The 22,401-nt window shown below is 45.5% G+C and overlaps 1 protein-coding gene across 2 annotated transcripts in view; it reads left to right on the top strand.

Moving 5' to 3' along the window:
- The window catches only part of BCAR1 (BCAR1 scaffold protein, Cas family member), a 329,630-nt gene that overhangs the window by 172,602 nt on the left and 134,627 nt on the right, over positions 1–22,401 (top strand). For both annotated transcript variants that reach the window (XM_069604505.1, XM_069604502.1), the window contains exon 2: positions 9,189–9,944. In XM_069604505.1, coding sequence (XP_069460606.1) covers positions 9,189–9,944 — 756 coding nt within the window. The remainder of the gene's footprint in view (positions 1–9,188; positions 9,945–22,401) is intronic.

The following is a 22,401-nucleotide window of genomic DNA, read 5'->3' as shown; positions in this document are numbered from 1 at the left end:
GAAACCGCTTACTCTCGCATCTTCACAGCCGATCTGTTAAATAGGGATACGCTTCGATCGCACTATACTGTGCCCTGTCTGCCCGATGTCCAGTCTCTACCGGGACAACCGGTGTTCACAGCAGGAGACCTTCTGCAGGGATAATACCATAAGCTTTGCTTGGGGATTCATTCAAAACAATCCTCCTCTTGAGTTCTGAATGAAAAGCATAGAGCTACTTTGGACAATATGGCCAAATATATGCAGTACAAAAATAAAAGCAATCGCGCAAATCTTTTAAAAACAACAGTTTAATTCAGTTAGCAGAACACAATCCACCATTTTTTCACTGCATTCCAAAGTCACACAGCGTTTTCAAACCAAAGTTACAACAAGTCCTGTGACAAACAATATTTCTACCATCTACAGCTAGGCATGTGTGTGCAGGCGACTGATTTCCATACGGGTCTCAAATCTGACTTTTCCAGTTAACCAAACAAAGTGTGTGCTCCTGGGCAATTCATTTTCTCAGCTTTCCTTTTCTGACTAAATTAGAAGCCTCTAGAACTGATTCAGCTCGGACTTTTTGTGGCTCCAAAAAAGCTGTGCTCTTGATATTGCCCGATATGTAATAGCTAGCCGTGACAATTCATAAACTTTGTGTCTTGGCTTACTCCTGGCAACTTTTTTGAAACTTTACATGAACGCATTGACTATTACAAATCCGTTCTGTGACATCATTGAACATTCAAATAAGGGGACACCCCCACCTCTCCTTTGCCTCCCAGGGCCATGCACATCTTAGGGTCTGCTCCGTGGATCATGTTGGCTTATGGTAGTCATGGGAGCCCTGTATGGGCACATGCTGTCACAGTGACTGGTAGTCATGGGAGCCCTGTATGGGCACATGCTGTCTCAGTGACTGGTAGTCATGGGAGCCCTGTATGGGCACATGCTGTCACAGTGACTGGTAGTCATGGGAGCCCTGTATGGGCACATGCTGTCACAGTGACTGGTAGTCATGGGAGCCCTGTATGGGCACATGCTGTCACAGTGACTGGTAGTCATGGGAGCCCTGTATGGGCACATGCTGTCACAGTGACTGGTAGTCATGGGAGCCCTGTATGGGCACATGCTGTCTCAGTGACTGGTAGTCATGGGAGCCCTGTATGGGCACATGCTGTCACAGTGACTGGTAGTCATGGGAGCCCTGTATGGGCACATGCTGTCACAGTGACTGGTAGTCATGGGAGTCCTGTATGGGCACACGCTGTCACAGTGACTGGTAGTCATGGGAGTCCTGTATGTGCACACGCTGTCACAGTGACTGGTAGTCATGGGAGTCCTGTGGTTATGTCAGGTGTGTCGTGTGTGACTTTTAAACTTTGAACCAGGGCTTGACGAGCATGATTGTGGACTCTGGCGTCGTTTGTGTACCCACTTGCACTCGCGTGTGGCTTTTCAAACCATCAAATCCCAGATGTGTGGAGTGTGTTTGGCTGCTTGAGGTCCCATTGCAGCAAGTATTTCATTTTTATTCAGTGTTGTTTTGTGATGTGCCATTCGTATGCAAGAGATTTGGATGAAGGGACGGATGGGGACATCAGGCCATCCACAAAGTACAGGATAAAGCGCAAGAAAGGATTCAGAGTATTTTTGCATTGGTATCCCCGTCGTTTCTAGAGTTGAACTTTTGGCTTCGTATCCACCTTATAACTTTTCCCCACTGATTGCCTTTTAATTTAAGTGTGTCACTGTTTAATCGGGGCAGGAGTCCGTGCATATTGAAGATCCTGTTTTTTGGGCGTTTTGGTTGTGCCTATTGGGCTGAAATGTCGCCCGACAGTACGCACACATCTATTCAGCGCGCATGCTCCGTGCATGCGGTCAGTTACCGGCTGGCTCTTTAGCTGCCCTGCGCCATCATTCGTCATCTTCTTGCCCTTTGCTGTCCGTCATATTCCGAGCCTATGTTGAGTGCATCAGCTTGTTCTGTGCGGGTTACTGTTGGTGATGGTATGTGTTTGTGTACCTGATTCGTAACAGTATTGTATTCTTCCAAGTGCGTTTTCACGGGCAATAGTGTTGCCTTGTGTTTAGTGCCAGTTACCCGTGCCTAGGGTGACCAGATTTAAAAAGCAAAAAAACGGGACAGGGCAACTAACATAAAAGTAGGTCTAGCTCTTGAAAGTGGCTGTCAAGGCACTACTTAGTAGCGTTTGGAGGAGAACTGTTACTGTTCAAAGAAACACATATTATAATTAATTCATCACAAACTAACACTATCTTAAGTTGTAAAATGCAGAATTTGTTCTGTGCATTCCTGCCTGCCAGCTATGAAGACCTACTACAAAAAAAACGGAGCACTGCCGTTTCCAATGGGAACATAATCTTGAGAAAGGGGGACAGAGCATCAATTACCAGGACAGTCCTGGGAAAACCAGGACGTCTGCTCACCCTACCAATGCCAATTGTCTTTCTGAGCCAAATTTGGTGAACTTTCATTCATGGGGCAAAGTTAGAGAAACGTTTTCGTTTTCCTATGTAATGCACCCTGAGCAGGGCTGGTAATCCGGCACCAGATGTGTAGCCGGATCTCGGGATCCGTCCAGAGTCAGCCGCCCCAAACCCCTGCTCTGCCCTGGGGAGAAAAAAAGGGAAGAAAAGCACACGCGAGCAAACTCAAATGTCCTCTGGTGACCCCGTGCAAGAGGTCACAAGAGGAAGTTACAGTCCTCCGCCACGACCCGGTTTATTTATTTATTTATTTATGCAATGTTTGTCGGACACAAGTATCCGACAAACATTGCATAAATAAATAAATATACAGGTATCCGACAAACAGTGCATACATAAATACCCCTATTAACATCACACACAGTGCAGTCACCCAGCTGCTTTTAGAGGGGAGCTGCAGGAGCTGTGCTGGGTGTGGTTCAAGTAAAGGAAAACGTTGCTGATGGTGAACAGAAATCACTGTGTTTGAATAGTCCCCAAGGGGACGTTTTTTAAAAATAAAATGGGATGCAAATTGTGCATTTTAAATAATATTTACTCGGCAACACTGGTCAAAACAATTTTCCGCATAGTGAACTAATTCATCCCCAGTGCCATGGAAGTGGTTTAACGTGGAATTGATTTATGGTTTGGAAAAGAAGCAGCATTAAAGAAATAGTGCTGTTTTAAACTATTATTTTGGACATTTCCTTTGATCTGAGGTCAACTGCGAGCTCTGCCCCCCTTAACCGCGCCTCCTCGGGGGCCCCCCCAAACTCCGCCCCCGATCCTGTGGGATCCCTCACCAATTTTTTTCCATTTCCACCACTGACCATGAGCATATTACTACTATTGGTCATCGTGTGGGCTTGTATCCAGGGCCCAATCTCTGTTGCCTATGGATACTGGGTGCAAACATTATTAGGTGCATGTCATTTCAAACATATTATTCTGCGCGTTTTGTTGGTCATGGTGTGTGCATTATATTCAGAAGTGCGTATGATTTCCAAAATGCTCTTACTGTGTATGTACGAGTATATAATTATTTTCTTAAAAAGTAAACCTCTTGTGCTTGCCATTTTGAAACGTTAAAGGGAAAGGCTAGGTGTGTGCCAAATATCTCAAAGATGAAAGCGGACAGTTTCAAGATGCCTTGGACGCAGGTTGTTTTGTGGGTCCATGAGAAATTCACTACACATTTCGGATCTAGGCAGATCATTGGCCTGCCAAACATTCATGACGTTTTATGGTCGAGGTCCAATGTTACAGGGGGAAAAATGTTTTTAATTTTCCTATGTAAAGTGGCATGTAACCTTAACTATAGAATCTCAACCATGGCCAATAGGTCATGCATGATTGTGTGTATTTCTCCATCCCAGTGCTCCCTTCTCCAGAATCTGATCTTTATTTTTTTTATTCCTCCCACCTTGTTCTCTATGCTATCCTAAAATCCACCATGCAGCCCCTCTAGTAAAAAGCACATGTTTAATTGTTCAGATTAGAAAACACCAAGGTAAGCCACATCCCTTTATCCACTAGAATGATGAAATGATGGAGTCCTGAATGGCACTGTGATGATTGCAGGGCCTGCACGTGGCACCACAGTGCATGAATTTCCCACTATCACGCATATTTAAGTGGTGAAGCTGTGAGTTGAGGTGTGCCTGCTGCTTAGACATGTGACCATGTCGTCCCCGCTCGATTTGGTAGAAATATGTACTGTTTGTCTTTCAAAAGTGCTTTATTTTATTGTGATTCCTTGAACAATACACATTATTAAAAAGTCAACCTTACCACACACATACATAATCCTTTTGGAAATATGTTCGGAAAAAAGATCTTGTGTAGCTTGATTTTCCCCAACTTGAACAGAACACTACAAGTACTAGAACCTTCTGGGGGATGGCAATGGTCCAGACTCTTCCCCTGAGCTGGATTTCATGTAAGCTTCTACATCAGGAAAGCAACATACTTAATTCCAGTAGACTAGTCATTGACACCTTAAGCCTGTCTTCTCCAGTGAAATCAGCAACCAAGTTTGACCTCGTGGATATCCTTCATAGCTGGCCCACTGTTTGTTCTGTGGCAAAACCCGCCTCCACCCAAACTGTGGACAGTAACCTTCTGAAAAGGCACCGTATGGATCTGGGAATCCTGTCCCTGCGCCCATATCAGAGTTGGATGAATCTGGTCTCCTCTGTGGGCTTGAAGTCGGACACTTTCCCATCCTTTCCCCCTGATAGAGAAAGAAAGAAGATGGATGCCTTTGGCTGCAAAATGTTTGCGCTAGGTGGTGAATCCTACATGTACCCTGGCTAAATACACGCATTGCTTGTGGAGTGCAGTCTCTAAGTCAAAAGTGAGTCTCCCATTGCCTGAGATGAGAATCGATTTATTTCCATCCCGGGTCAATGGTGGGAAGGGGATTGCTTGTCAGATCCTTTAGATAGGCCTGGAAATGGCTGGCTGCGTGGCTAGAGCCATTGGTACAGGCTCTGTTCTCTGCAAGCACTTGTGGATGTGGACATATGGTTCTGCACATGATAACCTGGCTAAGCACCTGGATATGCCCTTCGACAGTGATCACCTCTTCGGGACGAAGGCGGAGGAGTCTGGAGAAATTGGAAGTGTGCAAAGCCACTGTGAAGTCCTTTTGGCTTAGATGTTTAGCAACTCCCTCTCTCTCCTTTTCCTCTAGCAGTCATTCCTTTCTCAGATTTTCCTCCTCCTCGCACCACTGCAACATGGGGCGGCCACCCTCTGACGAGCAAGGCAAGTCCGGTTTATCCTGTTTTGACCTTGCGGGTCAGGGAGGGACACCTCACCAATTCCAACACCTGGGCGTTAAGGATTTCTCACATGATTATTGCCATCCATTCTTCCAACAAGACCTGGACTGTCCTGCTCCTTGCCCTACCTATCTCTCATGCTCCTTCGTGCCAGAAAGGAGTTCCTCAGCTGGTGCCTTCTGAGATGGGGGGGAGGGGTACTCTTACTTTCTTACCCAAACGGCGGACAGCAGGTGTGGTGGGGTCTGCTTCCCAGCGTAGATATGAAACCTATGAACTTGTATTTGCACAAAGACAAGTTCAATACGGTTATCTTGACCCCGATTCTCCAGACCCTTGAGTCGCAGGTCTGGCTGTTTTCACTGAACCTCGAGGATCCCCCACTTCAATGTGCCAAACCATACCAAGCACAGGAAGCATTTGAGGTTCGTGGTTTGGAACACCCATTTCCAGTTCATGGCAATGCCCTTTGGTCTGTCCTCTGCTCTATGGGACTGCACCAAGCTGTTGGCTGTGATTTCCACACATCTCGGGAGTGAAAAGATTCTAATTGGATGATTGGCTCATTTGACCGTGAACTCTAGATCTTGTGTCGACCCACCTGGACCACACCAGTCATCTGCTAAACAGCTTGGGTTCCTCCCTGAATGTCAAGAAGTCTCAGGTGACTTTGTCCCACCTGCTCCAGTTCTTATGGGTGGTTATGGGCTCCCACTCAGATAGGGCTTAACTGTCTCTCCCCCTAGGACAGGGTGACAAACATTCTTCAGATGGCTTGTCTATTCTGATCCAAGAGTTCAGTCCTGGCCTCTGCCTTATTGCATCTTTTGGGTCTCAGGGTATCCTTCATCTTTTTGGTGCCCAATGCTCTGTTGTCGATAAGGTCACTCCAGTGGCTACTTGGTTGTCCGTATCACGGTAACATGTTGGACTAATTGCAGGCAGTGTATCGGGGCACCTGTATTGGGCCCAGTGAGAGAATGTACTGAGGGGAGACCATTGGCCTCCGCTGAGAGTGGTGAAAAGCTTTGCTGAAATGTGTTATGGTCCAATGCCGAAGCAGTCGACTGGAACTGCATGCCATCTGGGGCTGCCCCAGGTGGAATTCCTTCCTTCTACGAGAGGCAAGGGTGTCTTCATCTTGACAGACAACATGGTAGCCATACATTACCTTAACAAGCAAGATTGTGTGGGGTCACTGCCGCTGTGCTGGGAAGCCAAAACGCTGTGGTTCTGGGTTCTGGAGAACAAGGCCTGTTTGCTGCCCATCTTCCCGGCACAGATAACATCATTTCAGATGCCTTAAGCAGGCACACTTTAACATCTGACTATTTGGAGTGCAGCAAGGATGTTTTTGACAAGCTCTTGTCCTTTTGGGGGACCCCTTAAGTGGACTTCTTTGCCGCCAGTGTCAGCAAGAAGTCCTAGTTGTCTGCTTCAGGGATTTTCCATTGCGGGTGTCTCTGGGTGATGTATTGATGTGTCCAGTGGAACTTCACACTCCGATTTCCATTGATTTGTGACATGCTATGGTTGTACAGTGACTTCAGAAGTTGGGGTTCACCATGATCCTGATCGCTCTGGAATGGTCCTGGAAAACATGATGCCCAGAACTTCTGGGCATGTCCATCTCTCTGCCTTAGCGCCTTCCTGTGAGCGTGGACCTGCTCTCCCCATCAGAGGCGGGTGGCTGGGTCCTCCACCCAAACCTAAGCAGGTTGAACCTTCGCGTTTGGCTGCTAGGAGGCAAAGATTAAAGGAGTGGGGTGTGTTGTATGATGTCCTGGATGTAACCCGGTCTACATGGAGGCCTGCAACCAAGTCTATTTATGGATGCATGACGTGTACATTTTTGTCATGGTGCAAAGACTGATATTTCCAACTCTTGGTTTTTCCTACCTCTGCAGTTCTTGATTTTAGGCTCGCTATAGCCCAGCCTTGCCTCCAAATTAACGGTGTGTGGCTGCTATTTCGTGTCTGCTGAAAAGGACTCTTTTTTCCCCATCCTCAATGTTTTGGAGTATTTGCAGGGTGGGGGTAACCGGTTTCCCTCCACACACTTTTGTTCTGGCATGAGATTTGAATATGGGGTTTACTTTTTTGATGCCGGTCTTTTTTTAGCCCCTTTATTCTTGTTGCTTAATGTTGCTCACCCTTAAGATCATCTTCCTGTTTGTCATCACTTCTACTTGAAGGGCAAGTGAGCACTAGGCTCTTTCCATGAATCCCCATACCTGTTTTCCTCTAAGGAGAATGTGACTTTGAGGGTGTGGATGTTCTTTCCCATGGTCCTGCCAGATTTCCATCTCTCTGTGAAGAGTAATCTTTTTTTTTTTTTAGTTTTTTTTTTTTAGTCTCCACCTCAAACATTCTAGGTGGGGGAAGTTTTCAACAGCTGAATCCCAAGGAGGCTCTCGACTATTGTCTCTTGGACAAGAGACATCAGGAAGGATGATCGGCTCTACTTTGGCAACAATGGGCTTGTTCAAGCAAGACAGTCACCAAAGTGATTCTGTCCAGACGGATCATTCTGTACATATCAGAGTTGTATGCCCTGACCGGGAGGGAAGTGCCTGAAGCGCTCAAGGTTCATTCCATCAGAGGTCTGGTGGGCCGTCTGCCCTGCAGAGAGGTGTCCCCATTTGATCATCTGATGAATGGGGAAGCACACAGTGAATGGCCAGTGCAGAAATAGGATCCCTTTAATGTAAAAACAAACTGTTCCATCACCAGTCCTGACAGTGACCTGCCCTGTTCAACATCCCACTCCACAGTTGTTGTACAACCCAAAATTCCACTCGAATGGGGACATCCTCTAAAACCGTTGCTTTGTCCCGAAACAGCTATTGTCCTTTTAATACGGAGCACTGTTGGGGCACAGGGAACGCCTTCAGTGCACCATGCATGAAGCCTTTATGCCATCAATGCCCTGCTCATTCCGTCTCGACTACTTTCTTCTGTTCCTCCAATCTTCATAATGTGTACTGTAATAGACGGCTATATTGGTTTTAGTGTTTGTCTCTTCTTGAATCGCTCGTGTAATGTTCTTTTTACTTGTCCAGTATAGTTTTGCAGCCTCTGCAATCCCACCCTGTTTTCCTCTTACCTCTTGATTATTCCTGCACTCATTTGCCCTTCCGCCCCTTAGAAAAATGCCTGTCTGCACAGTTGCCCCTCCTGAAATCTAGACTTGTCATGTTTCTTCTATTTACTGTTCATCATGTACAACACAATGGCCCTCGTTATGAGGTGGGTGGAATGGGTTTACTTGCACCGGTAATGGTGCCGGTGCCGGTAAATCATTCCGCCCTATTACGAGGTCTACTCGTGGGACCCGCAATGGACGCCTGGTAAAACCAGGTGCCCTTAACGGGTCCCGCGAGGAGACCAGGGAGCTAACAATGGGACCATTATTAACGGGCCGGTTGTTGGCTCCTTCCCCGTTCCCATTGAGCCCTATGGGGTCTCGAATGGGAATGGGGATGGACCGGGTCCAGGTTCCTCGGACGAGGAATTACCGGGTCCGCCAAGATTGGGATGGCCCGGTAAGTCCTCATTTGAGGAACCCAAGCCCGGTATGCGGTAAGGAGGCAACCATGCCACTAAATGCGGCATGGTTACCGCCAACCTCGTAATGAGGGCCAATATCTTTTGCTTGCTGAACCCATATCTCATGCGATGCTGTGCCTGACTCTGTACCACTTAATTTGAAGCTAATCTAAAATTACCAATCAGTGTGTGTGCTGCTGCAGTTTGCTCAAGGGCAACCCTTGCAGAAGTATTAGGGCGGCTCCATTTCTATTTGCAGCCGCCATGGTGAACATGACATCGCGGGAGATCCAATGTGCCGTTGACTGATGTTTTATTATGTAAGAGGTGTCAAAACCTTGTTTCACACTGTTTTCCATTTCCTTTCTTTTGCAGAATGTGCTGGCCAAAGCTCTGTATGACAATGTGGCAGAATCTCCTGATGAGCTTTCCTTCCGCAAGGGGGATATCATGACTGTGCTTGAAAGAAATACCCAGGGACTCGATGGCTGGTGGCTATGTTCGCTGCATGGGCGTCAGGGTATAGTGCCCGGAAATCGGCTTAAAATTCTGGTGGGGATGTATGACAAGAAGCAGGCAGGTCCTGGCCCAGGGACATCTCACCCGGAGCACCCACTGCCACATCAAGCTCCTTCTGGTAACCATCAGGGGGTGTACAACGCGCAGCCTGCCTCATCACAGTACACCCCCATGCATCCTGCCTACCCGTCCCAAGAGGAAGACAACACCTACTTGATTCCAGCTCAAAGTCTCGGACAGGAGGGCCTCTACCAGGTCCCTCAAGGTGCCCAGAGTCCACCAGCTAAGAAGCCCATCCTGCACCAGAAGAACCTGCACCACCACTTATTGCAAAGCAAGGCGCAGGATATCTATCGGGTTCCTCAGTCTATGAACTCTCCCCAGGATCTCTATCAGGTGCCTCCATCTAAGAACCCGGCACACGAGCTCTATCAGATCCCGGTGTCGGTGGCTAAGCCGCTTCAGGATATTTATCAGGTGCCCCCTTCCTGCGCTCCCAGGATGGAGGATATTGAGCTGGTCCCACCATTCACGACTTCACCGCAAAGCATCTACCAGGTGCCTCAGCCCATGGAGAAGGGGAGTTGGGAGGCAACCAATGCACCAGAAAAGGTACAGTATTGAGAACCCACAAACCATGGCATTACTCTTCAGTCAAAGGAGTCTATTGGGGCAGAAATCAAAGAGACCTTGGTGAGAAATTGAGTTGTGGTTTCATTAACATGCATCAGAACATATTTATTTATTGTCAGTTTGCTTACTTATCAGTCTAACAAATCAAATGTATACAGATGTCGGCAAAGGTGGTTGATTATTGGTGTTGTGTGGCTATCAACAAGTATCGAACACAGAACCACGTCCAATGTTTTCAGTTCTTTGCTCCTTTGAGCTTTGCTCGCAAGTCTGCCCACCCAGACCTAGTGGTTGGGCTTCGGAGCCAGGCAGAGAAGGTAACACAGAAGCTGAACAACTTCAGCAAGACAGGGAGAAGTGGTCAAGAGCTTACCACCTTTCCTGCCTTCTCAGACCAGCCAATATAGCTGCCTTTGTGAAAGAACATATATCAAACCACCGCAAAAAAGGTGCATGGGGCCACCTGTCTTTAGGACCTCCAGAACCCTTTTTGGTGTAGATGTTTTTTTTTTCTCCAGATGAATTGGCTCTGGTTCAGTGATAAGTCGGTCTAGTTCTCTCGTGTCTGGCACTAGTAGCCACTAGTCCTGTTTTCTCTTAAATGTTCTGGAACTCGCAGTTTTGCGTATACCCTTTTAAATGCAAAACTACACATCCTAGAATCCACAGGCAAGCGCTTGGTCTGACTTCAGACACCTTGCGGTGTTCTGCAGAATATCTGTAATAGTGATACAGTTGTTTAATGTGGATAGCTCGGGAGGATAGCTCAGGGGCAACGTGCTCGCCTTGGAAGCAAGACGACATGGAGGAACACAGGTTCGATCCCCGGGTCCGCGCTTAGAAACCTCTGGGTATTAAGCATGTTATAAATAACGTATCATATCATACCCACACCTTCCTCACTGGTGCTTATTGAGCCTGGGGTATCCTGGGAAAGTCATGTAGACATCTTTTCTTCCTCAAGCTGTCAGATTTATGCAATGCTTAAGGCCAACACAAATTAAACCGGTATAATATACACTACATTTACTCTCGCTCTTCTTGTTTAACCGTTTCTAGAAGCCATTGTTTGGAAATTAGCTTGTTAAAGACCATGGGCCTCATTACGAGATGGGGGGTAGCCATGGAGCTATTGGCTGTTGGCTCCATGGCTGCCTCCCATACCGTGCCCATGTCCGGTGTAGCTCAATGGGGACTTACCGGTGTAGTCCGACCCTGGCGGGACTGGTAAGTCCCCATTGAACTAACCATTCCCCATTCCCATTTGAGCCCCCATAGGGTTCAATGGGAATGGGGAGGACGCTAATAACGGGCCTGTGACTTGCAAGCCTGTTATTAGTGCTTTGGTCCCTTAGCGGGACCCGTAAGGGACGTGTGGTCAGACCACACGTTCCTTACGGTCCCTGCCAAGGGACCTTGGAATAGGGCGGTAGGGGATTACCAGCACCGGTCTCCTTACCGGTGCCCGGTAACCCTTACCGCCCAGGTCGTAATGACCCCCCATGAACCAGAAGGTTACTATTTTGAAGATATAACGTTCATACTTTATACAGTCCTGACTATTCCTTTATATTCTGGCACAGCTCTTCACTCAAACCAACGGTTTCTTGTAGTCCATGCAGTTCTGAGGTTTTATTTTTCACGTTCGGGGATTTGTCGGTACTTATGATGGGGGCTGGGGAGGGCAAAACTAAAAGTACCAGCATGGAAAGGAGTAAAACGGGACTGGTTGGGCTACACCTGCCCGACATGTATCAAGTTGAGAACTGTAGTTGCAGAATGCAAAGACGGCAGGACAGGATGAGCTGCAGGCACTTGATATTGGGCCACTTCGGATTGCCAGCTGGCTGTCGGATCGATTCCAGAGCGGCTTAATTGCCCTGCACTGGCTGCAGCATTCAGCCCTTTCTCTTATCTTAACCCAGATTGCATTGCATTCTGGAACGTGAAATCCTGCATTCCTAATTTGAAAAGTAAATCTGCAAATGCAATGTCAAGAAACCAGTGTAGGCTAAACTCACTTGGTCGTTGCCAACTTGAAACTTTAGTTACAAATCTGGATGTTTCGCTAATAGAGCAACAGAGAAAGCAAGCAAATCGTGGCAGCTCCTGTTGAAAGCAAATACTCCTACACCTTATTATGTAAACGTATTTTTGCAACTTAGGGACATGCCTGTCTGTTTGAAATGGCTACAAACATACAGAAAAGCGAAAAGGCTGGTTAAATTTGGAAACAAAATAAATTTACTTATTTTGTTGTTTGTGCGATTTTTGAAGGTGATCTTAGAGGGGAAAATACAGTTGAGTCGGAGCCAATTACCTTTGCTAAATATGCAGTTGAGGTGCCTGCCAACCTCATTGCGTAAGAATATACACGAGTTTAAGCAATATGTAATGTGGTTTAAAGTGGTCTTCTATAGTACACTTCTGCCAATAATGTTGGCCTTGCTATGCCTGGCTCTGTAAGAAAGGAGGAAAAAAACACAAGAAAGGATCCTACCAGAGTGACAGATCTCAATGTATTTAGATAATTTACTGTGGCTCTAAGCATCAAATGAAATCTTATTTTTCAGGCGTACACGGCGCACAAATTATTGCAGCACAATCTAGACATTTTGACTTAAAAGATTTTTAATTTGGTATTTTTTTATTTATTGTATTTGATCAAAAACACACACTCGATCACATTGTTGTTGACAGTATCAAACAAAAAAGTGGTTACACAGGAGGGGACATTATGTGAAGAGACACAGGACAAAGGAGACAAACAGCTGAAATCTACACATAACAGGGGTGAACTAACTACAGTGTTTATTAAGAACAACACCTTAACTGTAAAGTAGTCGACACAGACGCACAACAGTGCGTTTCGGCGGGATTGAGTGTACCACCTACTTCAGGACAAGGAACCCCGATAGAGATGAAGAGGGTTGAAGAAGAGGGAAAGATTTGTTATACACTAAGCTGTACCCTGATTAAGAGATATTGCCAATAAAAAGGTGGCAGGCGCTCAGCATGTCACCACTTTTCTCTGTGCTTGAAACTTCCCAGTGCCAAAGGAGCTGGTGATCTAATTGTAGAAGCAGTCTATATTCCTGAGATGTCTTTCTCTAGAAATAATATGTAGAGAAAACTAATTGTTGAAAGGGAAATTAGTACATGTGGCCTTCTTATGAATGTAAGAAGGTACCGGCATTGGTGATATCATTTTGGAGTGTCCAATTTTTTTTTTTTTTTAGGAAGATCAGGAAGTATAGAACATACTGGAAATAAGTTTGGGTGAGGCATCTTCAAAGCACTCGGGCATCTGTGTGCCAGACTTCATACATTGCGACATTCAATTGGCACCCAAGGGTGGTTTTCTATAGTGGGAAGAGGGCGGAAACAGGAGAGAAAGGGTTATTATTCAGCATAATATCCGTAAAATGCAGAAAGGGTACTTTTGAGAAACCATATATGCAGGGGTATATAAGTGAAGGCATATGTGAAAAACAAGGAATACAAAAAGTCTATAAAGAAAGAGGAAAGGGTGTGTTGGATAGCAGAAGGCAGATGCAGAAACCTGTGTTGTTGAATGCAGGTCGGAAGTACCCATTGCCTGTGTGCCAATATCAAAATACCTGTTTGTGGTTGGTGCTGACTGGGCAGGTTGGCTATATGGGCAGCCTCAGATTGTGGAGGGCAAAAAATTGACATGATGGTTGGTGATAGAATATGGATAGGGTCTGAATCTGTTAAGTACACTAGACCTGCAGGTCGTCTGAAGACTGTTGGTACGTGTAAGAATGCAAGATTAGTTAGCAGCATTCTGTATTATGCGGGTCTGTAGTGCTGAAAGGTGTGAATGCCTGTTAAAGGTCTACAAGAAGACTGCAACAGTGCACTGTAGCAGCAGTAGTGCAGAAAGGTGTAGATTCTGATTCCAGATCTTCCACTGGACCAGCAGGGTGCACTGTGTGAGATCTAGTGCTGAAAGGTTCCACCCCTTGCAGAAGTGTAGTATATTACGGGGGGTGCGGGGGCTTTCATTGCAGACATCCCAAATGACAGATTGATGTTCTTCTTCCCATTCCTGAATTAGTCCAGCATCCACTGATCAGACGCAGATCCTCGGATGGCATGCCTACTCATCCCAGAATTCACTCTGACTCGCTCTGCGATATAGCTCCCCCAGACCCCCACGACTTTATGTTCCATAATGAACCTACTTGAGAAGGGGGAATGGTGAATGTTGGATGAAACCGTGAAATGATTAGTCCTCCCAGTCCTTCCCATTAGCCCACACTACTCACACTGGTTCAGGAGAAGGGAGTGGGCTTAGGGGCATGGGCAGCATGATCTCTGAAGAGCCGATGCAGAAAACAGGAGGAGGTGACCAGTTACTTGCCACCTCAATTCTACACATGCAGAAAGCACTCCATTTCTTACTTGCTAAGGGTCCATTATCAGTAGCCAATAGCTAGTAGCGAGTGCAAGTTTTGAAACCTGCCTCTGGTTAACTTCATCCAGACTTAAAGGGGGCTTGGGTTCATTGGAGTTAGCGTGCCTTCACTTTTGGAGGGGAGGTAAGATTGCAACATCATTTCCCCTGTACTCTTTAATCATATTTTTCCCCACTCCCTGATAAAGCTGTAATGCAGGAATCATGCTGCAGTGTTATCATAAGAAATGTTATACAGATCTAGAAACGGCACAGAAAATAGAGGGCTTCCAGCTAAGTCAACGGTATTAGATCCTGCAAAAAGGTTTGCAGAAGCCTTTTCAAGCCTGATACTTGCTAACTCCCAGTAGACGGTGGTAGCAGCTGTTCGTGCTGGGCGGTTAGCCCGATGGAAAATCAGTGCTCAGGCGACAGAATGCCACCTCGGCCAGGCTCTAATTGGGATGACAATCTCATTGAGCTCCATTTAGAGATGGCTTTTAAGCAGATGTGCCCTGCTACATTTGCATGGAAGGGCCCCTCCCTGACCTCGGAGTCTGCATCATGAGCGGTGCTGTGCTTCTCAACAGAGTGCATTAGGGCAGGTGGAGTTAATTGTTTACATGACGTGAAAGGGGAACTCTGGACTGAAGCAGCCTTCTTTTAAAAGGAATTGGGTGGAGAATGGAGATGGCTGGGTGTTTAGACCGTCTTCAGGGTTGCATAGGGGCCTCTTTTTAATTAATTCTGATTAATGGTAATAAGCCTGTCACTGTGATCAATCTTCGCCAATAAATGGGTGAATCAATTTGAACTGGGGGAGCTTTCATATACGTATGACAAAAATAATGAAACCTTTACATAAGAAAGCAGAGTTCTTGGCTGAATATATAGCTTTTTTCAATGAATGTCTAGTCCTTTATGCAGTACACATGCCTACACCTTTTCACCGTTGCTCCACACTAAACACCTTCTTCAAAATGTGCCCGTTCATGATTCTTTCTCCATGTGTGGTAGGATGTGAAGGCAGGGAGCCATTGGAGCAGTTTTCCAAAATGGCAGCTCTAATCAGACTTTACACTTTTGAGGATGGGTTATTTTTTGCATTTCCCCTGCAACCAGACCACTGCCCCGTCTTCGTTTCCTAGCATTGCACGATCCCTCGATCCACCCCAGCCACTTTTGACAGAACTGTGACTAGAGGGAAAACACATACATCTTGAAGCCGGGGGAGGGGGAAGGTACCGTCTATGGTTGAAAGTACAATGTGAGCAGTAGTGACAGAGGCGTTCCCGGGGGAGGCGGGCTGGCCTGGTATTTGGAGGTGTAAATTGTCACGGGGTGTGCCCTGCAGTAATGTTGCCATCAAAATTAAGGTGAATTGTCTGTACAAGGGGGTTGGAAGAGTCAAAGGGATGGGCTCTGTGGGACATTCTGATTAACCTTGTAAGGCACCAGAACACCATGCTGCTGGGTCCATAACTGTTTATTTTTTATTAATTATTAGTTTGGGGTTTACGGTTACAAATAATACATCGGTACAACAGAAGCAATCATTGGCTAGCACATACAAATGAACATTGCATTGGTGCTCGCATAAGGAACAGATCATTGGTTTAAATCAGAGTGCGGTCCTTCTCAGGAAGAAAGGCCATTTTGAGATACACAATTGTGTGTGTTCGAGGTAAAAGAAGCTATTTAAAAAAAAAATAACGGGCAACAATGTAATGGCACAAACATTGTAAATGCTGTTTATTTCTAATGATTACTGTCAACATACATTGTAGGCCTAATAAGAATGTTACACTTATTTTTTTGTGTAGAGCACATTATCGAAACCTAGAATAACAGCATAAATGATTTTCTTACAGAAGTTATGACACATTGATTTTATTTGTTTTTCTTAATGAGATTTGTTTAACACACAGGAAAGGTTATCCTTCCAAGATGCTCAGTCTGGTGCACTCTTAATTGTTCTCTTCAAATTCCCTCCAACGTGGACGTTTCTGGCTGGTTTGCATGAAATCAAAGCGCATTTTGGGAAAATAGGCATTTGATCAAATCATTATTTTTGACATATACGTCTGTGATAAAAGGGATGTTTGCTTGAGTCACTAAGTAAATTATGTACACTGAGCTTGGTGCTCATTCTTTTTTTCACAACACTCACCCAGGGTTTCGAAATTGCTCGAGCAGGGAGCTATTTAGCGCCTGCTTCTAGCCTTGGGGAACCTGATTAGCTTGAAACCAACAGCTACCAGGAGCTACTTTTGGCTCCTCAGGCCAACTGGTGCCTTACAAACATGTGTAGGTGCCGTTAACTTTGAATATTTGAGAATGTTAATAAAGATGAATTAGAACACATAATACCCATTTTGTTTATTAGTATCATATAGTTAACAAATGTAGTCAACCTTTAATACAAGATCCCTCCAAAACATTAAAAATAACCCCAGCAGTGAATAAAATTCAAAATCCCACAATTACACAACTCATGTAGTGTGACCTTTAACAATACAGACGTACCCACTGTTCCTATAGTCCCATGGATAACATTTTGCCTTCAGATACATCATGCTAACCATCACATTTAAAGTTGAAAATACCTGAAATGTTTTTCCATAGTAAAGTGAAAAAGATGACGCTTCCTTCATGATAACCCACCATGAATGTGTACCAGACATTCATTAGGGGTACATTCATCAGGTCCTGCTGCTTGTATCGCCTTTCTGTGAAGCTCAACCAATGAGGAGCATTCACAAATAAGATGGAAGACAACTCCAGTTCTAGCTCTCCACATAGCCGACTGTGTCTTTCACTTCTCTGAATTTTAGACCATGGACCTGTGATTTCTAACATTTTGGCATAATCAAATTTGACTATCATATAATCCCACACCAGTGTGATAGCTACAAAGTGGTGGATGTACAACGGCGAATACTCTTGTTCCAGTATATAGAATATAAACCCCATTTGCTTTGGTGGCTAGATTAATCGTCAATTGCTCTCTTCCATGCAATCTTATCTGCACTTTCATAGATGGCTTGTAGGTGGCCATAGACATTTTGAAAGGACCTCTTAGCAGTCATGTGTTCCATTTATCTCCCACCAATTTAATCTAAGCCAGAGCACTGGACTGCATAAATGAAATCTTACTGGGAAATGCCCATTTAAACACAATGGATCATTCATAATGCAGTAGCATCTCCTGGTACTCCTACGGAAGCCCCTGCCTACAGGGTGATGCCTGACACCCAGGAGCTGATGGAGCTGATTTTAGCTCCTGCTGATCGAATCTTAATTTTAAACCCTGCTCATCTAACAGTTAAGCGTGTAACCACAAAGCACTGTGACAAATCCTTAGATGTCACCCCTTCTCCCATGGTGGGGGAAGGGCCTTTCTATGGGCGGTACGGCCACAGTCCAACAGTCCCCCTGGGCTGGTGCATCACTGGAGGATAAAATGGGGAGGGAAACCCCTTATGAAATGAAGGATGACCTGTTAGGGAGAACCTGGTATCCACCTATCCCTGTACAACCTACCTCCCCCTCTGACTCTATGTAGGGTAACCTAGACTCACATGGTAGACCATTCCACCTCGCTGCTTTATACTGAGACGAGGAAGAGTAACGGCTACCCATGTGAATCCTCTAACAAAACTGGAACAAAGAAAAATGCCAATAAACCAGTAGAGAATATTTTTACTAAAAGAAGCAGCGCGAGTGCTGAAAAGCGCCCTGTTGAACCAACAGGAGCAGATTAGTCCATATGGAGAATCTATTAGTATCTGTGGTATAAAAAGGCAAGACGGCCAAGTAAGTGGTCAAGCTCTCCCCGGAGGAACCGCAAGAAGCCAAACAAGACAGGAAGGAGAAGAACAGACTGGAAGCAGGACGTTCTGGAGCTGATCCAGAGTGGCAAGGCCCTTTACCAAGGTGACCGAGTATGGCTTCTTCAGTTCCTCTGACTTGGGAATAGCGTGGAATGAGAACCGCACCACCCTGAGAAATAGGGAGGTCGCAGAGCCACCGCACACAACGAGAAGTCACCAAGAGCTGGAAGAAGCTCCCGCTCATCCACAGATGCTCAGGAGAGGTCAGAACCCAAGCAGACCAAGTGAAAAGGTACGCAGGTTACCGAACCGGTGAATGGGAGCTAAGAGGAAGGTGACAAGTAGAATGGCTTGGGGAAATCTGACAAAGGAGTGTCTGAGACACAGCAAGCAGTAGAAGCTACAAAGCACCAAGTGAAGTGAAGTGATAGTGCCTGGCAGTATAATAACCAGGCCTATCATGCGAACAGCAGGGGAAGGGAAAAAACACACAAATACTTAGCAGGATAGTGAACCATGTATTTCAAGAAGCAAGAGAAGCACCATCCCTCTTCTCCGTCGCAGTACTTGGTAAAGAACAGAACCAGGTCTGCCAACTGGGGTCTGGGACCCAGCAACCCTGGAAAACCTATGATGGTAGCCAGGGGAAAGGAAGTTGTTTCCTCCTGGCATTGTGAAGCAAAGAAACCAGGGGAAGGAAGTTATTCCCCGTGGTCCTGTGGGACATTGAGACAGGGGATGGAAGATCTATTAATCCTCTGTCCATAAGAAGGGAGCTATTCTTCTGGACCCAACAGAGACTTTATTCTTAGTTGTTTATAAGTGTAAGGGATGGAAATAGGATTTGACAAGACGGTTGACATTTATGATTTTGGAAATCCTTAGTTTATTATTTGAGGCAGGGAGACTCCTCTTAGCATTATAGATAGGTAGATGTTTCCTCTGAACCAGATCAAGGTGCATAGCAAACACTATGCCACCTGTGTGTCAATCTCGAACTTCTGCACCCTTACAGCACATTTACAAATTTAGAGCAGGTCAGGATTTGGCTTTGTGGGTAAATTGGGTCCGACATCCGTCAACCCATTCTCTTTTATCTTTTGGCTTAAATGAAGTGCAGTTTGTGTTGATTAAATGCAGGCACTTAATTACATGTGTTGTGGAGTTGCCCTATGGTGTGTGAATTCTGGAAGGGTGTGTTGGACAGGATGAAGACGATTTATCTATAAGTTTTCCCAAGATGCCTTTGCAAATTCTTTTGTTGTCTGGAAGAGGGAGGTGTGGAATTGCTAAGCAGTATGGGAAATGGATAGAAAGGGGACTAGTGGTGGCGGCGAAACAGATTCTAAAGGTGTGGAAGACCAGAAAAAAGCAACAGGTGGAGAATTGGTTGAATGATTTACAAGTTTTATTGGATTTTGAGAGGGTTTTGTTCCATAAGCAGGATCGTGAGGTCCTTTATTTGGAACTCTGGACACCTTTTAGTGGCATGTACGGTTGATAGTGTTTTATTTGTCGTGCGCAATATTTGGACTAGCGATGTGGGACCTGGGTGAAGAGTGTGTGTGTGTGTGCGCGTTGTGTGGTCTCCTGTTTTATGTGCTTGGTTGTATTTAGGTTTGGGGGAGATCTGTTTGGATATGGCTTGCATTATGTTTTTAAGTAAGACCCAGTTTTCTATACTTTGAGGGGAGTTACTTGGGATGGTGGGATAATCTGTTATTGCCAGTTGGTTATTATTCCTAGTGTTAGATTGAATCTTATATACTTTGTTTGGTTTTCTTTACGTGATAAGTTGTAAAATCTGTAAATAAAGAGTTTTTTTTAAAGTGTGCTACATCTTCTTTTAGTCAATTGGGCAGGTTGGGGCCTTCCATGTGCCTACTTAAGGCTGCACTCCTCAGCTATGTTGCGAGCATGAATGACAAAGAGATGTGGTGTGTGCCGGCGGCACATGGCAAGGTACATTTGTGGATCTACATGCATGGGAAGTGTGTTTTGAACACGACTCATGAGTGAATGCAAAGCTCACAGAGTAAGCATACAGGGACGCCATACCAAAAGTTGATACAGCACTTTAAAACATCTGGTATCTAGAGATACACACCAGAAAGGTATATATGGAAACACGAAGTGGTGGTACATTCATAATACCCATGAGGACTACACAGCAGGTGAAGCAGTGAATCCAAAGTAGTGGTGCACCTTTGTGTGCACCCGTTGAAATGGCTGACCTGAGGAACCAGCTATGGGTTAGAAATGACATATGTATATACCTGAACGGAACAGAAACAATTGCCACCAAAAAAAAATACCTAGTACAAATGGGTGTGATGGACAGAGCAGGTGCGGAACGGAGCATGGGCGTGCTCCCAGTATGTGCCAAAGTTCCTACGGCAGAGAAGTGGGCGAACCAGAGCACGTACTACCAAATGGAACTGACTGAAAACGTACCTGTACAGGAACATGGTGCATTGACCAACAAAGGCGACCCCGTGGAAGGGACCGCCTCCCTGGGATAGAAACATGTGAGGCACATGTGGTGTGACAAAGGCAGTGAAAGCCCCAGACGGTGCTGTGGGATAGAAAAGGGTGGGTATGCACATGGTGGTGGTGGGGCGGTGGGTGGTTGACCGAGCAAGTGTGCAGGCCCCAGGGCAGGTGGGAAACTACCCCACAGCTCAGGTGTCCCAACGATCATAGTTGGGCACTGACCATTGTGTGCATGAGAGGACTCTGTAGTCTGGCAGGCAACATGGGCAGATGTAGCGAACATGCATATAAACCACATGAGTCATAGTGCACTAACAAGTGGCGAGCACGGTTGATTTGATGATGTTTTTGGCTTTGGTGTGAATAGGAAAATGACCTGTTAGCCTATTCGGGTTTGAGGACCGTCCGGCTTCTAATTTCCAGAATTGATGCATCCTCTCTCCAAAACCGGGAAGGAGGTTTTAAAGGAGAAACAACACCAGACTCCTGGACAGTATCGGCAGAACCCAGGATGTTTGGTCATCCTATCCACCTTGCAGTTTATAGCTGCAGAGGTTTATAAGTGGCACATAGTTTTGGTTGCCGCCACTGACTGTTTTCCGACACACTCTTTTTCCTAATCCTGGAAAGGATGGCTGCTAGAAAAATGTGAAGCTTGTCACAAATTGATGCACGCTAACGAGAGAGAGAGAGAACAAGAGAATAAGAGTGAGAGAACGAGAACTTGGGATACCCTATTCTAACAGGAACTGGGGATAATACTCTCAAAACAACACTGGGATTGTTCCTGTCGGACAATATTTAGAGGTTCCTATAGCCTTTTGTATTTTTATAGATTGTCAATGAGATATAAATACTGGCAAAAGATATCCCATAGTGCTGAGCCATGAGATATCAGATGTACATTTTTAGACGAGCTTCTTTAATGAATTGTATCTCATTTAGCATCCAGAGTTTATCTCTTTACGATTAGATACAAAGTCTCAGAACATAACACGAATACAAGGCATATGACATACTATACAGTATTTAGATAAACCCTGAAAAACATATAAATATTACACCAATATTTGTGAACTAAAAAGTGAATCACATAGTGACTAAATCAAGTGAAATTAATATCACATCAAAGTCAGTGAGAGGGTCGACGTAGTAGTGACACTACGTTTTGACGAGTACTGAAATATTTTGCCTTCTTGAGGACCAAGACCCACTAGTTTGTGGACAGCGGGTACCCCAAGATTGGCGTGCTTAGCACACTATCTTCTCATGTGGTTGATTAATTAGAAGTGAAAAGGCTGGCAGAGGTTCCCGGTTTTGTCTCATCTCATCATAACTCGACAAATCAAGTCTGCATGAAGTTCCTCATATGTAGTCAATCGCGTATCTGGTCCAATGCTAGTATTCGAGCGTAGAACAATGCTTCGAATCATTCAAAATCGAGTTGGGCCGCTATCGGCACACTGAATTGCTGGAGGTGATCAAACAAGTGAATATACAAGAAAGCCAGGAAAGGAAATACATGGCATCCACTGAACAAAACCAAATCTTTAGTGGTACAAGCCTGCCGGGAGGATGCCTAAACATTCCTGATCCCTGTAGCGGACACGCCCTACAAGCTTGTGTCCTGTGTACCATCAATCGCAATGCAGACTAAGGGGCAGGATGTTGCACCATAGCAACTTCACAG

This window comes from Ambystoma mexicanum, chromosome 1p (genome assembly GCF_040938575.1).
Source record: "Ambystoma mexicanum isolate Mex_15411 chromosome 1p, UKY_AmexF1_1, whole genome shotgun sequence".
Lineage (NCBI taxonomy): Eukaryota > Metazoa > Chordata > Amphibia > Caudata > Ambystomatidae > Ambystoma > Ambystoma mexicanum.
The sequence above is the reverse complement of the archived record's forward strand: the minus strand, read 5'-3'. Positions and strand labels throughout refer to the sequence as shown.